The sequence below is a fragment of the Somniosus microcephalus genome, chromosome 18, assembly GCF_052327205.1.
Source record: "Somniosus microcephalus isolate GS21.2 chromosome 18, FLI_Smic_1.0, whole genome shotgun sequence".
Lineage (NCBI taxonomy): Eukaryota > Metazoa > Chordata > Chondrichthyes > Squaliformes > Somniosidae > Somniosus > Somniosus microcephalus.
In genome coordinates, this window is record NC_141004.1 from 28,722,230 (window position 1) to 28,738,094 (window position 15,865).

At 47.4% G+C, this 15,865-nt stretch overlaps 1 protein-coding gene across 1 annotated transcript in view; it reads left to right on the forward strand.

Moving 5' to 3' along the window:
• LOC147105181 (uncharacterized) overlaps positions 1-15,865 on the forward strand; it is a 78,863-nt gene that overhangs the window by 50,900 nt on the left and 12,098 nt on the right. Inside the window, 3 exon segments of the mRNA XM_086011791.1 lie at positions 3,391-3,537; positions 11,452-11,690; positions 14,520-14,584. Coding sequence (XP_085867917.1) covers positions 3,391-3,537; positions 11,452-11,690; positions 14,520-14,584 — 451 coding nt within the window.

Consider the following 15,865-nt stretch of genomic DNA (forward strand, 5'->3'; position numbering starts at 1 on the left):
CTTTGCAATTAAGTTTATCATCCCCATGATGCGTAGCACTCCTTTTTTTGTCAGTGGGTCGGGGCATATTGAGTATGGCGTTTACTTTTTCCATATCTGGCTCTATTCCTTTACCAGATAGATTATCTCCTAGGAAAGTGACTTCCTGGACGCCAAACTGACACTTGGCTTTGTTGAGCTTCAGTCCATTCCGGCGTATGCTCTGTAGCACTTTAGTCAGTCTCTCATTGTGTTCTTTCAGTGTGGAGCCCCAGATGACGATGTCATCAACATAGACCCGAACTCCTTCCAGACCTTCAATTATGTGTTCCATCGCTCTATGAAAGATTTCAGATGCAGATATTATCCCGAAAGGCATTCTGAGGAAACAATACCTGCCAAATGGTGTGTTGAAGGTACAGTATTTGGTGCTCTCTTCATCCAGTTTTAGTTGCCAAAATCCTTGTGAGGCATCGAGCTTTGTAAAGTATCTGGCACCTGACATTTCACTGCTGATTTCTTCTCGCTTGGGAATCTGGTAGTGTTCACGTTTTATGTTTGCATTTAAGTCCTTTGGATCCATGCATTGTCAGGGTTGCTGTCACGGGGCCATGTAGATACGGGGCCGTGCTGTCCGGGCGAGGCTGGTTCTGGACCCAAGTGCAGACAGACGAGGCGAGAAGCAGATATGCAGTCTTAAATAACAGTACTTTACTAGAATCGCACAGGTAAACAGTTACAAAACATAGGAGCTCTAGACAAGCTACCACATAGGCAAATGGCTAGTCAAGATAGGAACTCAAGACAAGCTACCGTGAGGCAACCGGCTTGTCCAGACTGAGCTCAAGACAAGCTACCCCAGGACATCCGGCTTATCAAGATAGGAACTCAAGACAAGCTACCGTGAGCTAACCAGCTTGTCAAGACTGAGCTCAAGACAAGCTGCCACAGGGCAACCAGCATGTCCAAACTGAGCACCTTATCAAGACTGAGCAACTTGTCAGCACCTTGTCAAGACCGAGAACAAAGGGAAAAACCACAGAACTTAATACAAGCAAAACATAACACAGATAAACAGTTATAGACATAGGAGCTCAAGACAAGCAACCACTAAGGCAACCGGCTTGTCAAGGCAAGCTATCACATAGGCAAATGGCTTGTTGAAACAGAGCACCTAGTCAAGACAGAGCACCTAGTCAAGACTAACTCCCTTGTCAGGACTGAGCCCAGAGGGAAGAAACCACAGAACTTAAATACAAGCAAAACCAGGTGAAACCAATGAACCTGATAAAAGGCAGTTAAGTAAACAAGTAACAATTTAGCAAAAGGAAACCAACCAGTGAAGGTGCCATCTAGGGGTTACCGAAGGAACTGACCGGCACCCTCACATGCATATTCTTAGATCATTGTTCTTTTTCTTTACACATACCATGGAGTTAACCCAGTCTGTTGGCTCTTCGACTTTCCTGATGACTCCTAGTGTGGTCATTCTGTCCAGTTCATTCTTGAGCCGGTCACGCAGGGGTGCTGGAATTCTTCGTGGAGCATGTACCACTGGCTGAGCATCCTCCTTTAGCTGGATCTTGTAAGTGAATGGTAGAACTCCAAATCCTTTGAACACATCCTGGAAATTATTTACTACAGAATCCACCGAGACATCTGGTCTGCTTATGGCACAGTTTATACGGTAGACTCTCTTGACCAGTTCTAAGTCCTCACAAGCTTTGTCACCCAGTAGTGAATCAAGCCTTTCAGCCACAACAGAAAACATGAGATGATGCACTTTGTCTTTGACTGTCACTTTAAGTCTGCATACACCTAAGCTATCTATTTTCTGTCCATTATAGTTCTTCAGTAGTACTGACTTTTTTTGTATTTTGGGCTTTTCTTTCATATTTTTAATGTCACTCATACTGATTAAGTTTGCTTTTGCCCCAGTGTCTAGTTTCAATGTAACTAATGCTCCATTTACCTGCAGTGGGATCATCCATTTGTCCTCTTTTACTGCACTGATGTTATGTTCAGCATTGTCCATATCTGAGGGCTGCACATTTTCTATATTGTCACATGACACCATTCCTACAAAAAATGTCTCACTTAAATCAGTGTCCTCAATCACATTGACTCGTTGCCCTTTCTTAGTTTTTACTTTTGAAAAGCATTGTTTGGCAAAGTGATTCTTTCCATGACATTTTGTGCACATATTTCCAAATGCTGGGCATTGTTTTAACTGGTGTTTGTAACCACAGCGTTTACAATAAAAAATTTCATCCTCCGATTGCTTTTCATTTCTGTTCTGCCCATGATTCTTCCCTTTGTAGGACACAGCACTGACAGCAGCACTTACTACAATCGCATCATTATTGATTTCACTGAAAGTCTTCGCATGCTTTTGAGCTGGCTCGCTGGCTTGGCATATTGTCACAGCATTTTCCAATGTTAGTTCGGTTTCTCTCAACAGACATTCCCTGACCTTTTTATCATGAATACGAAACACAATTTGGCCACGAATCATGGATGCTTTCAGCTCAGTGAAATTACATGTCTGTGCTTTCAGTTTCAGATCGGTCACAAAGCAATCAAAAGTCTTATGTTGCCGCTGTGTCCTTGAATGGAACACGTATCTTTCATAGGTCTCATTCTTTTTGGGAGAACAATGTGTATCAAATTTCTTTAGCACATCGTCTAAATTTTCTCTGTTCTCCTCTGGATTAAATACAAATGTATTAAATACCTCTATCGCCTATGGGACTGCAACCGTGAGCAGCAACGCTACCTTCCTTGCATCTGGCTTCGTCCCGAACCTGATGGCAGCAATGTAGAGTTCGAATTGTTGTTTGAAAGCCCGCCAATTGTAGTCGACATTTCCCATGAGATTCAAAACACCTGGTGGCATCAAAGACCCCATGTCGCGTTTCACAATGTTTAGCAGATTTTCACAACTCCTGGTACCATGTTATGTTCATTAATAACGAGACATTCTTATTATGAACAGCTAGCTAGTCATTTATTCAGTACACGTTCTCTAGCTACAGCATCTGTAGAGATTCAGCATGTGTACTTCTGTGTGCAGGCAGCCATCTTGACTACTGCCTTCTGCGTAGCCTAGTGCATTGTGGGTAGTGTAGTCTTAAACGCATACAATTAAATATACAGCTCTATACAGCTCTATGGCTCCATCTAGTGTACCACTCTAGAATGACATGTTATTGATCATTACAGGGAGGGACAATAAATGCGGTTTTCTGAGAACAAATACAAAAGAAAGATAGCAGAAGGGTGTCTGGTTGCTGTGAAGCTGAGCACAGCAATGAGTCAACACCTTCTGGAGCGAAGTGGTGGGTGGAGAAACAAAAAGAGAAGTTGATTGGATCATTTCTTATCATTTGTATGTGTGGTGTTACATTCCAGATACTACTGAGCATGAAGAAAGGCAAACCGGTCCTTCTGTGACCACAACTGTAAACACAATAATAAATAAAACAATATCTCCGAACAACTCCCCAATTCCTACAGATAGTTTCAACTGGATCCTAATGCTTTCGGCAGCTCCTGACCGTGAGTATCTAGTTCTTGTAGAATGAAACATAGCAAAGGAAGTCTGATAAATAAAGGTGTGAATTATTTTCAGTACTTCTGTATTAACCTGTAAATTATTTGTCTTCCACTTCTTTTGCTCTTCCAGTCCAATATATCATTGCCCAAACCAAAGGTGGACCATAAATGATTCCCAGTACTTTGCCTCTGCCACAAGGATGTATGCGAGAGCAACATGTTTTAAATAATCCTCCGAGTTTACCTCGTGAGCCAGATTCTTCATCAGCTTAGCATTGAAGACTGAAGCTGTCCTGTTTGGCTTCTGCCGGAACTCCCTACCCCAGCTCCCAGTTCCACCTCTCTCTATTACTCATTGAGAGTGAGTCCAAAGTTGTATATCCATGGTGCTCTGTTTAACCCTGAGCCTAAAACCCCACATCACGAAGGCTGCCTTATTTCACTTCCTTAACATTTGACTTCTCCGTCCCAACCTTATCTTCATCACAGCTGAAACTCTCATCACATCTTTGACCCCTCCAGGCTTGACTTCGCCAAGGTTCTCCTTGCCAACGCTCTAAGCTACAACCTGAGAAACTTTCAATCAATTTAGAACTCCAGTGCCCGCATCTTCTTGTGAGTTCTGCTCATGTATCACCCTTGTCCCCAGTGAGCTTGACAGGCTTACCATTTTCCAATGCATTGATTTCAAAAATGTTTGTTCTTATTTACAAACACTCCATGCCTTACCTCTACAACCTCCTTAAGCCCTGCTTCTCTGTTTTGCAGCCTTCGTTTTCCATCTCTGGCACAATATGCATCTAGCACTTTCCACTGCTCCACCATCCTCGACAGAGCCTTCAGCCATCATGCTCCTGTCCTCTAGAATTCTCTTCCTAAATCCCATCCCCTTGCTATATTTCAGCTCACATTTAAAGCTACAGGAAACTTTCTGGTATCCGGCACTGACGGGACCGAGCTGGTGCCGGTCGATCAACACTGCCGGAGAAATGAGCGCTATAGTTAAAACATACGGAGCTCAGAGCTCCATCTGAAGCAACAAACCCTGTTGCTTAGCAACAGCTTCAAAACAGTCGGCGCAGCTTGCAAGTGTCTCTGTAGCTAAGCAACAGCTTCAGCTAGATGCTTGCAGAGCCACAAATGGAGAAAAAAAGCAACTAAAAGTAAAAGAAGTTACCTGAACCAACTCCTGAATTTTGCCGGTGGATACAGCATTCCGGATATTTAACCTCCGATTAAACGAAAGTTTCCTGTACTTGAAAATCTTTCTCTTCTAGCATGTACTCCTCCAACTCCCACTCAGGGATTTCTTCTTTGTCCTTATCGTTGACTTACAGGCAGTAGAAAGAAGACTTTCGCCCATCAGTAGGGGATGGATTTAAATCCTGAGCGCGCAGCAAATTATGACACAAAAGGGTAAATTGATCAATCATGCACAGCCAGCAGAAGTTGGAGAATTGGCAATATAGTTTTGTATCCCTATCTCTGACCTGTGTTCCCTTTACGTGAGGTTCTCAACTGAGAACAAGGGATTGCTGAATTTACCCTAACATTGACACAAAACTCGATAAAGTAGTAAAAAGTAAAAAGGATAGTAGCAGACTTCAGGAGGACATAGACAGACTGGTGAAATGGGCAGACACACGGCACATACAATTTAATGCAGAAAAGCGTGAAGTGATGCATTCTGGAAGGAAGAATGAGGAGAGGCAATATAAATGGAATGGTACAAATTTAAAGCTGGTGCAGGAACAGAGACATCTAGTGGTTTACATACAGAAATCTATGAAGGTGGCAGGACAAGTTGATGAGGCTGTTAAAAAAGCATACGGGACGCTTGGCTTTATAAATAGAGCTTATACTAAACCTTTATAAATCACTAGTTTGGCCTCAACTGGAGTATTGTGTTCAATTCTGGACACCGCACTTTAGGAAGGATGTCAAGGCCTTGGAGAGGGTGCAGAGGTGATTTACTGGAATGGTACCAGGGATGAGGGACTTCAGTTACGTGGAGAGACTAGAGAAGCTGGGATTGTTCTCCTTCGAGCAGATAAAGTTAAGGAGAGATTTAATAGAGGGGTTCAAAATCATGAAGGGTTTTGATCGAGTAAATAAGGAGAAACCATTTCCACTGGCTGAAGGGTCGGTAACCAGAGGACACAGATTTAAGGTAATTGGCAAAAGAGCCGGCGGTGAGATTTATTTACGCAGTGAGTTATTATGTTCTGGAATGCATTGCCTGAAAGAGCGGTGGAAGCAGATTCAATAGTAACTTTTAAAAGGGAATTGGATAAATAATTGAAGGTGAGAAAATTGTGGGACCATGGGGAAAGTACAAGGGAGCGCAACTATTTGGATAGCTCTGTCAAAGAGCTGGCGCAGGAACAATGGGCCGAATGGCCTCCCTCTGTGCTGTAAGATATGATTCTATGATTGGCAGCCATCTTTAGAGACATAGGGATGGATGGTGAAACCAATCAAAAAAATTCACACTGATGATTTAGGGGGAAATCTTCTGGGTAGGGGTTAAGCATATTGTAGGAGTAAAGGAGAGGGAACTTTACTTTCTATTCATCTTGTGCTATACGTGACCTAAGCGTGCTTGATGGTGACATGGGCTGTCAAGCAAAAAAGCAATTTCTGACCCCAGTGTTGTTAGTCCTCAGCTCAATGAACAGAAAAGTTACCCTTCCAACAAGTTTCCCTAACAATTTTCTCCCCTTTCCATCTCTGCCAAGATATTGCCTGTCTGAGCCTTGACAGATAGCGCGAGGAGGCTGGTTGATTGCGGAGGGTATCACAGTGATCCCGACCGTGTTCTCACCTGCTGTCTACACATGCACTTCCAGCAAGAGAGGCTAGAAAATGGCTGCCAACCCATTAAAGGGAGGCACAACTTGACTTTTACGAAGAGGTGTGAATATGCACAGTCCTTAAATGTTTTTGAGTTGATGAATCTCATTTGTGAGGTCATCCACTTTGGACCTAAAAAGGATAGATCAGAGTACTTTTTAAATGGTATAAAGCTGGAAGCAGTGGAAGTCCAAAGGGACGGAGGGGTCCATGTACATAAATCATTAAAATCTCATGGACAGGTACAAGGGGTTAGAGGTCATGGTACAGCTATACAAAGCCCTGGTTAGACCACACCTGGAGCATTGTGTGTGATGAAATATTCCATTCACCACTGCCTGTGACTGAGATCGGTTTCAGTGTCATTTCCCTTCCCCCAGACCTCATTGTATTGTGTACTGGAATGTGCTGTATTGTATACTGGAACGTGCTGTGTGTAGGGCTCCGCCCATACCTGGCCCCGTTTGTAAGCTAGCTTCAATCTGGCCTCAGTCTCCAGAAGGAAGACATCTCTCTCTCTTACGTGTTACTTTCTAAGTTAATAAAAGCCTTGTTTTTGTTCTGCTAACTTCGAGTCTCGGAATTATTGAGGCACATCAATTTTATTAACTTATTTTTCAACACTATGGATCAACTCCTGAAACCCGAACGTTTGTATTTGGATCAACATGCTCCGGACGCATCAGCACGCTTCGGACACTGGTTTGAGTGTATGGAATTCTTCCTGGACAATTCCGCAGCCGTCAAAGACGCTACGGACGCTGCGAGGATGAGACTCGGAATTCTGCGGAATTGGGTAAGCCACCGGGTTTACCCCCTCATCCAAGACGCCGAGACGTACCTGGCCGCCTGCGACATCTTAAAGGCGCATTACCAGCAGCCTACGAATGAGGTGTATGCTAGGCACCTGCTCGCTACCCGCGCACAGCGACCTGGGGAATCGGTGGAGGAGTTCCTAAGCACCCTGAAAATGCTTGGCAAAGACTGCAAGTGCCGAGATGTAAAAGCCGCAGTGTACACTGACGAGCTTGTTCGCGATGCCTTCATCACAGGCCTCAGCTCCACTTACATCTGGCAAAGACTGCTGGAAAAAACGGGGTTGGACCTGAAACAGGCTGCGGACACCGCGCGATCCCTGGATGTGGCCCAGAGAAACTCGGACGCCTATTCTTCAGCCCGCGCCGTCCACGCCGCCACGTGTGCACCGAGGGCGCCGCCATCTTGGAAGGCATCTTCCCCGCCCGACAGCCCGACACCGGCTGGGCCCCGCTCTCCCCCCAGAAGCCCTACGACAGCCGCGACGCGTCAGGGACCCAACTGCTACTTCTGCGGGCAGCCAAAGCACACCAGAAACCTGTGCCCGGCGAAAGGCACCACCTGCTTTAAGTGCGGTAAGAAGGGGCACTTCGGGATGGTGTGCAGAGGGAACCCCGCCGGAAAACCAACCACCGGAAAACCCGCCACCGCCGCGTGTGCGCCGTGGGAGCGGCTATCTTGGACGCCATCTTGCCCGACCTCGTGGGGTCCGCCATCTTGTGAGCAGACAGCATGGACGCCATCTTGTATCGATCAGGGCCCTACAGTGGCATCGGTCACAGTGGACCAGACCAGGCCGCACCCGCTATCCAGATCAATGGTGGACATCGAGGTAAACGGGTGCCGGGTTAAATGCTTAATTGACAGTGGAAGCACGGAGAGCTTTATCCACCCAGAACTGGCACAACAACTCTCCCTAAAGGTGGTCCCTACTCAGGGTACCATCTCTATGGCTGATAAAACCCAGACATCGACCATTCTGGGTTACTGCACGGTACAATTGTGCATTAACGGAACTGTATATGATAATTTTAAAGTATTAATCATGAAGAACCTATGTGCGAGCGTGATCTTGGGCCTGGATTTCCAGTGCAACCACCAAAGCATCACGCTCAAGTACGGTGGGTCCCAGCCGCCCCTCACAGTGTGCGGTCTGGCTACCCTGAAGGTAAAGCCGCCTTCGCTATTCGCGAACCTTACCCCTAACTGCCGGCCAATAGCGACCAAAAGCAGGAGGTACAGCTGGGAGGACAGGCGGTTTATCGCGACCGAGGTAGACAGGCTCCTGAAAGAGCGCATTATTGAACGCAGCAACAGCCCGTGGCGCGCCCAAGTGGTAGTGGTAAGGGGTAGCGAGAAGAAACGGATGGTGATCGACTATAGTCAAACGATCAACAGGTACACCCTACTAGACGCCTACCCGCTACTCCGCATATCAGAAATGGTGAACCAAATCGCCCAATACCGGGTGTTCTCCACCATCGACCTCAAGTCAGCGTACCACCAGCTCCCTATCAGACCAGAGGACCGCCCGTACACCGCCTTCGAGGCGAACGGACGCCTCTACCAATTCCTCAGAGTCCCCTTTGGGGTGACGAATGGGGTCTCGGTCTTCCAGAGGGAGATGGACCGCATGGTCGATGACCACCACTTGCAGGCAACCTTCCCCTACCTCGACAACGTCACCATCTGCGGTCACAACCAGCAGGATCACGACTCGAACCTCGAGAGGTTCCTGAAAACCGCACAAAAACTCAACCTCACCTACAACGAGGACAAGTGCGTTTACAACACCACGCGCCTCTGCATACTAGGCAGCGTGGTGGAGAATGGGGAAATCGGGCCAGACCCCGACCGATTGCGCCCCCTACGGGAGCTGCCCCTGCCCAACACTCCCAAAGCCCTGAAAAGGTGCCTCGGGTTATTTTCTTATTATTCCCAATGGGTCCCCAACTACTCTGCCAAAGCCCGCCCCCTCTTGAAAGCATCCTCTTTCCCGCTCTCTGCTGAGGCCCACGCCGCCTTCAAAAGCATTAGGCAGGATATTGAGCGGGCCACGCTACAGGCAGTGGACGAGAACACTCCATTTCAAGTGGAAAGTGATGCGTCTGACTTCGCCTTGGTGGCCACCCTCAACCAGGCGGGGCGGCCTGTAGGTTTCTTCTCGAGGACCCTCCAAGGGCCCGAGATCAGACACTCCTCCGTGGAAAAGGAGGCCCAAGCCATCGTGGAGGCAGTGCGCCACTGGCGCCACTACCTAGCCGGCAAACGCTTCACCCTACTTACCGACCAGCGGTCGGTAGCGTTTATGTTCAATAATAAACAGAGGGGGAAGATTAAAAATGATAAGATTCTTAGGTGGCGGATCGAGCTCTCCACCTTCGAGTACGACATCATTTACCGGCCAGGGGCCCTTAACGAATCCCCTGACGCCCTCTCACGAGGGATGTGTGCCAGCGCCACCGGGGATCGGCTACAGACCCTCCACAACGACCTCTGCCACCCAGGGGTCACGCGGCTGTTCCACTTCATAAAGTCCCGTAACTTACCCTACTCGATTGAGGAAGTTCGGTCCCTGACCAGGAACTACCGCACTTGCGCTGAGTGCAAGCCTCGGTTCTACCGCCCAGAGAGAGCCCACTTAATCAAAGCTACACGGCCCTTTGAGCGGCTCAGCTTAGATTTCAAGGGCCCCCTCCCGTCCGTCGACCGCAATGTTTACTTCCTGAACGTTGTGGACGAATACTCCCGGTTCCCATTCGCCTTCCCCTGCCCAGACATGACCAGCGCCACGGTCATTAAATGCCTCAGCAGCCTGTTCTGCCTGTTCGGTATGCCGAGCTACATCCATACGGATAGGGGGGCGTCCTTCATGAGTGAAGAGCTACGCCAGTACATGCTGTCCAAGGGGATCGCCACGAGCCGTACCACCAGCTACAACCCCCGGGGTAACGGCCAAGTGGAGCGAGAGAACGGGACAGTATGGAAAGCAGTCACTCTAGCTCTAAGGACCAAGGGCCTCCCTATCTCCCGCTGGCAGGAAGTCCTCTCGGATGTGCTCCATTCGATACGGTCGCTATTGTGTACGGCCACTAATACCACGCCTCATGAACGAATGTTTGTCTTTCCCCGGAAATCCACCTCAGGCGTATCCATGCCGTCATGGCTCTCCACCCCAGGTCCGGTACTCGTGCGAAGGCATGTGAGGGGCCACAAGACGGACCCTCTCGTGGAGCCAGTACACCTACTCCACGCCAACCCCCAATACGCATATGTCCGGCACGCCGACGGAAGGGAGGACACCGTGTCCATAAAAGACGTCGCCCCAGCCGGCATCGACAACAACCACGGCAATAGCGGCAACGACGATCACAGCAACTCTTACCCACCCACTACTCTATCATCAGCCCCGGAAGAACACCGACCAACGGCACCCCCACCAACTACCCCTCCAACAACCCTGGCGGCACCCCCGGCAGAGACCCAGGAGGCTACCGGGGACACCCAGCCGACACCCGCGGCACTGCAACAGCCACGTCGGTCGCAGAGGACTATCAAACCCCCGAACAGACTAAATCTATAGAAGGGGTGAATGTGATGAAATATTCCATTCACCACTGCCTGTGACTGAGATCGGTTTCAGTGTCATTTCCCTTCCCCCAGACCTCATTGTATTGTGTACTGGAATGTGCTGTATTGTATACTGGAATGTGCTGTGTGTAGGGCTCCGCCCATACCTGGCCCCGTTTGTAAGCTAGCTTCAGTCTGGCCTCAGTCTCCAGAAGGAAGACATCTCTCTCTCTTACGTGTTACTTTCTAAGTTAATAAAAGCCTTGTTTTTGTTCTGCTAACTTCGAGTCTCGGAATTATTGAGGCACATCATTGTGTTCAGTTCTGAGCACCACACCTTAGGAAGGATGTAGTGACCTTGGAGGGAACACTGATGGCTGAGAGTTCATCTAATAAGTAGCTGAGATTTACAGACCTGCTTCTTGGTTTGCTCCTTCGGGGACAGGACCCTGCCAAGCCTACCTGGCCTGGCCTACAGGTTACTCCGGTCCCACACTACATGGTTGATTCTTTATCTCCTCTGAAAAGGCTTAGCAAGCCACTCAGACGTAAAATGTCACTTAGGGAGGGACAATAAATACGGTTTTCTGAGAACAAATACAAAAGAAAGATAGCAGAAGGGTGTCTGGTTGCTGTGAAGCTGAGCACAGCAATGAGTCAACACCTTCTGGAGGGGAGGGGTGGGTGGAGAAACAAAAAGAGAAGTTGATTGGATCATTTCTAAGCGTTTGTATGTGTGGTGTTACATTCCAGATACTACTGAGCATGAAGAAAAGCGAACCGGTCCTTCTGTGACCACAACTGTAAACACAATAATAAATAAAACAATACCTACGAACAACTCCCCAATTCCTACAGATAGTTTCAACAGGATCCTAATGCTTTCGGCAGCTCCTGACCGTGAGTATCTAGTTCTTGTAGAATGAAACATAGCAAAGGAAGTCTGATAAATAAAGGTGTGAATTATTTTCAGTAATTCTGTATTAACCTGTAAATTATTTGTCTTCCACTTCTTTTGCTCTTCCAGTCCAATATATCATTGCCCAAACCAAAGGTGGACCATAAATGATTCCCAGTACTTTGCCTCTGCCACAAGGATGTATGCGAGAGCAACATGTTTTAAATAATCCTCCGAGTTTACCTCATGAGCCAGATTCTTCATCAGCTTAGCATTGAAGACTGAAGCTGTCCTGTTTGGCTTCTGCCGGAACTCCCTACCCCAGCTCCCAGTTCCACCTCTCTCTATTACTCATTGAGAGTGAGTCCAAAGTTGTATATCCATGGTGCTCTGTTTAACCCTGAGCCTAAAACCCCACATCACGAAGGCTGCCTTATTTCACTTCCTTAACATTTGACTTCTCCGTCCCAACCTTATCTTCATCACAGCTGAAACTCTCATCACATCTTTGACCCCTCCAGGCTTGACTTCGCCAAGGTTCTCCTTGCCAACGCTCTAAGCTACAACCTGAGAAACTTTCAATCAATTTAGAACTCCAGTGCCCGCATCTTCTTGTGAGTTCTGCTCATGTATCACCCTTGTCCCCAGTGAGCTTGACAGGCTTACCATTTTCCAATGCATTGATTTCAAAAATGTTTGTTCTTATTTACAAACACTCCATGCCTTACCTCTACAACCTCCTTAAGCCCTGCTTCTCTGTTTTGCAGCCTTCGTTTTCCATCTCTGGCACAATATGCATCTAGCACTTTCCACTGCTCCACCATCCTCGACAGAGCCTTCAGCCATCATGCTCCTGTCCTCTAGAATTCTCTTCCTAAATCCCATCCCCTTGCTATATTTCAGCTCACATTTAAAGCTACAGGAAACTTTCTGGTATCCGGCACTGACGGGACCGAGCTGGTGCCGGTCGATCAACACTGCCGGAGAAATGAGCGCTATAGTTAAAACATACGGAGCTCAGAGCTCCATCTGAAGCAACAAACCCTGTTGCTTAGCAACAGCTTCAAAACAGTCGGCGCAGCTTGCAAGTGTCTCTGTAGCTAAGCAACAGCTTCAGCTAGACGCTTGCAGAGCCACAAATGGAGAAAAAAAGCAACTAAAAGTAAAAGAAGTTACCTGAACCAACTCCTGAATTTTGCCGGTGGATACAGCATTCCGGATATTTAACCTCCGATTAAACGAAAGTTTCCTGTACTTGAAAATCTTTCTCTTCTAGCATGTACTCCTCCAACTCCCACTCAGGGATTTCTTCTTTGTCCTTATCGTTGACTTACAGGCAGTAGAAAGAAGACTTTCGCCCATCAGTAGGGGATGGATTTAAATCCTGAGCGCGCAGCAAATTATGACACAAAAGGGTAAATTGATCAATCATGCACAGCCAGCAGAAGTTGGAGAATTGGCAATATAGTTTTGTATCCCTATCTCTGACCTGTGTTCCCTTTACGTGAGGTTCTCAACTGAGAACAAGGGATTGCTGAATTTACCCTAACATTGACACAAAACTCGATAAAGTAGTCAAAAGTAAAAAGGATAGTAGCAGACTTCAGGAGGACATAGACAGACTGGTGAAATGGGCAGACACACGGCACATACAATTTAATGCAGAAAAGCGTGAAGTGATGCATTCTGGAAGGAAGAATGAGGAGAGGCAATATAAATGGAATGGTACAAATTTAAAGCTGGTGCAGGAACAGAGACATCTAGTGGTTTACATACAGAAATCTGTGAAGGTGGCAGGACAAGTTGATGAGGCTGTTAAAAAAGCATACGGGATGCTTGGCTTTATAAATAGAGCTTATACTAAACCTTTATAAATCACTAGTTTGGCCTCAACTGGAGTATTGTGTTCAATTCTGGACACCGCACTTTAGGAAGGATGTCAAGGCCTTGGAGAGGGTGCAGAGGTGATTTACTGGAATGGTACCAGGGATGAGGGACTTCAGTTACGTGGAGAGACTAGAGAAGCTGGGATTGTTCTCCTTCGAGCAGATAAAGTTAAGGAGAGATTTAATAGAGGGGTTCAAAATCATGAAGGGTTTTGATCGAGTAAATAAGGAGAAACCATTTCCACTGGCTGAAGGGTCGGTAACCAGAGGACACAGATTTAAGGTAATTGGCAAAAGAGCCGGCGGTGAGATTTATTTACGCAGTGAGTTATTATGTTCTGGAATGCATTGCCTGAAAGAGCGGTGGAAGCAGATTCAATAGTAACTTTTAAAAGGGAATTGGATAAATAATTGAAGGTGAGAAAATTGTGGGACCATGGGGAAAGTACAAGGGAGCGCAACTATTTGGATAGCTCTGTCAAAGAGCTGGCGCAGGAACAATGGGCCGAATGGCCTCCCTCTGTGCTGTAAGATATGATTCTATGATTGGCAGCCATCTTTAGAGACATAGGGATGGATGGTGAAACCAATCAAAAAAATTCACACTGATGATTTAGGGGGAAATCTTCTGGGTAGGGGTTAAGCATATTGTAGGAGTAAAGGAGAGGGAACTTTACTTTCTATTCATCTTGTGCTATACGTGACCTAGGCGTGCTTGATGGTGACATGGGCTGTCAAGCAAAAAAGCAATTTCTGACCCCAGTGTTGTTAGTCCTCAGCTCAATGAACAGAAAAGTTACCCTTCCAACAAGTTTCCCTAACAATTTTCTCCCCTTTCCATCTCTGCCAAGATATTGCCTGTCTGAGCCTTGACAGATAGCGCGAGGAGGCTGGTTGATTGCGGAGGGTATCACAGTGATCCCGACCGTGTTCTCACCTGCTGTCTACACATGCACTTCCAGCAAGAGAGGCTAGAAAATGGCTGCCAACCCATTAAAGGGAGGCACAACTTGACTTTTACGAAGAGGTGTGAATATGCACAGTCCTTAAATGTTTTTGAGTTGATGAATCTCATTTGTGAGGTCATCCACTTTGGACCTAAAAAGGATAGATCAGAGTACTTTTTAAATGGTATAAAGCTGGAAGCAGTGGAAGTCCAAAGGGACGGAGGGGTCCATGTACATAAATCATTAAAATCTCATGGACAGGTACAAGGGGTTAGAGGTCATGGTACAGCTATACAAAGCCCTGGTTAGACCACACCTGGAGCATTGTGTGTGATGAAATATTCCATTCACCACTGCCTGTGACTGAGATCGGTTTCAGTGTCATTTCCCTTCCCCCAGATCTCATTGTATTGTGTACTGGAATGTGCTGTATTGTATACTGGAACGTGCTGTGTGTAGGGCTCCGCCCATACCTGGCCCCGTTTGTAAGCTAGCTTCAGTCTGGCCTCAGTCTCCAGAAGGAAGACATCTCTCTCTCTTACGTGTTACTTTCTAAGTTAATAAAAGCCTTGTTTTTGTTCTGCTAACTTCGAGTCTCGGAATTATTGAGGCACATCAATTTTATTAACTTATTTTTCAACACTATGGATCAACTCCTGAAACCCGAACGTTTGTATTTGGATCAACATGCTCCGGACGCATCAGCACGCTTCGGACACTGGTTTGAGTGTATGGAATTCTTCCTGGACAATTCCGCAGCCGTCAAAGACGCTACGGACGCTGCGAGGATGAGACTCGGAATTCTGCGGAATTGGGTAAGCCACCGGGTTTACCCCCTCATCCAAGACGCCGAGACGTACCTGGCCGCCTGCGACATCTTAAAGGCGCATTACCAGCAGCCTACGAATGAGGTGTATGCTAGGCACCTGCTCGCTACCCGCGCACAGCGACCTGGGGAATCGGTGGAGGAGTTCCTAAGCACCCTGAAAATGCTTGGCAAAGACTGCAAGTGCCGAGATGTAAAAGCCGCAGTGTACACTGACGAGCTTGTTCGCGATGCCTTCATCACAGGCCTCAGCTCCACTTACATCCGGCAAAGACTGCTGGAAAAAACGGGGTTGGACCTGAAACAGGCTGCGGACACCGCGCGATCCCTGGATGTGGCCCAGAGAAACTCGGACGCCTACTCTTCAGCCCGCGCCGTCCACGCCGCCACGTGTGCACCGAGGGCGCCTGCCATCTTGGAAGGCATCTTCCCCGCCCGACAGCCCGACACCGGCTGGGCCCCGCTCTCCCCCCAGAAGCCCTACGACAGCCGCGACGCGTCAGGGACCCAACTGCTACTTCTGCGGGCAGCCAAA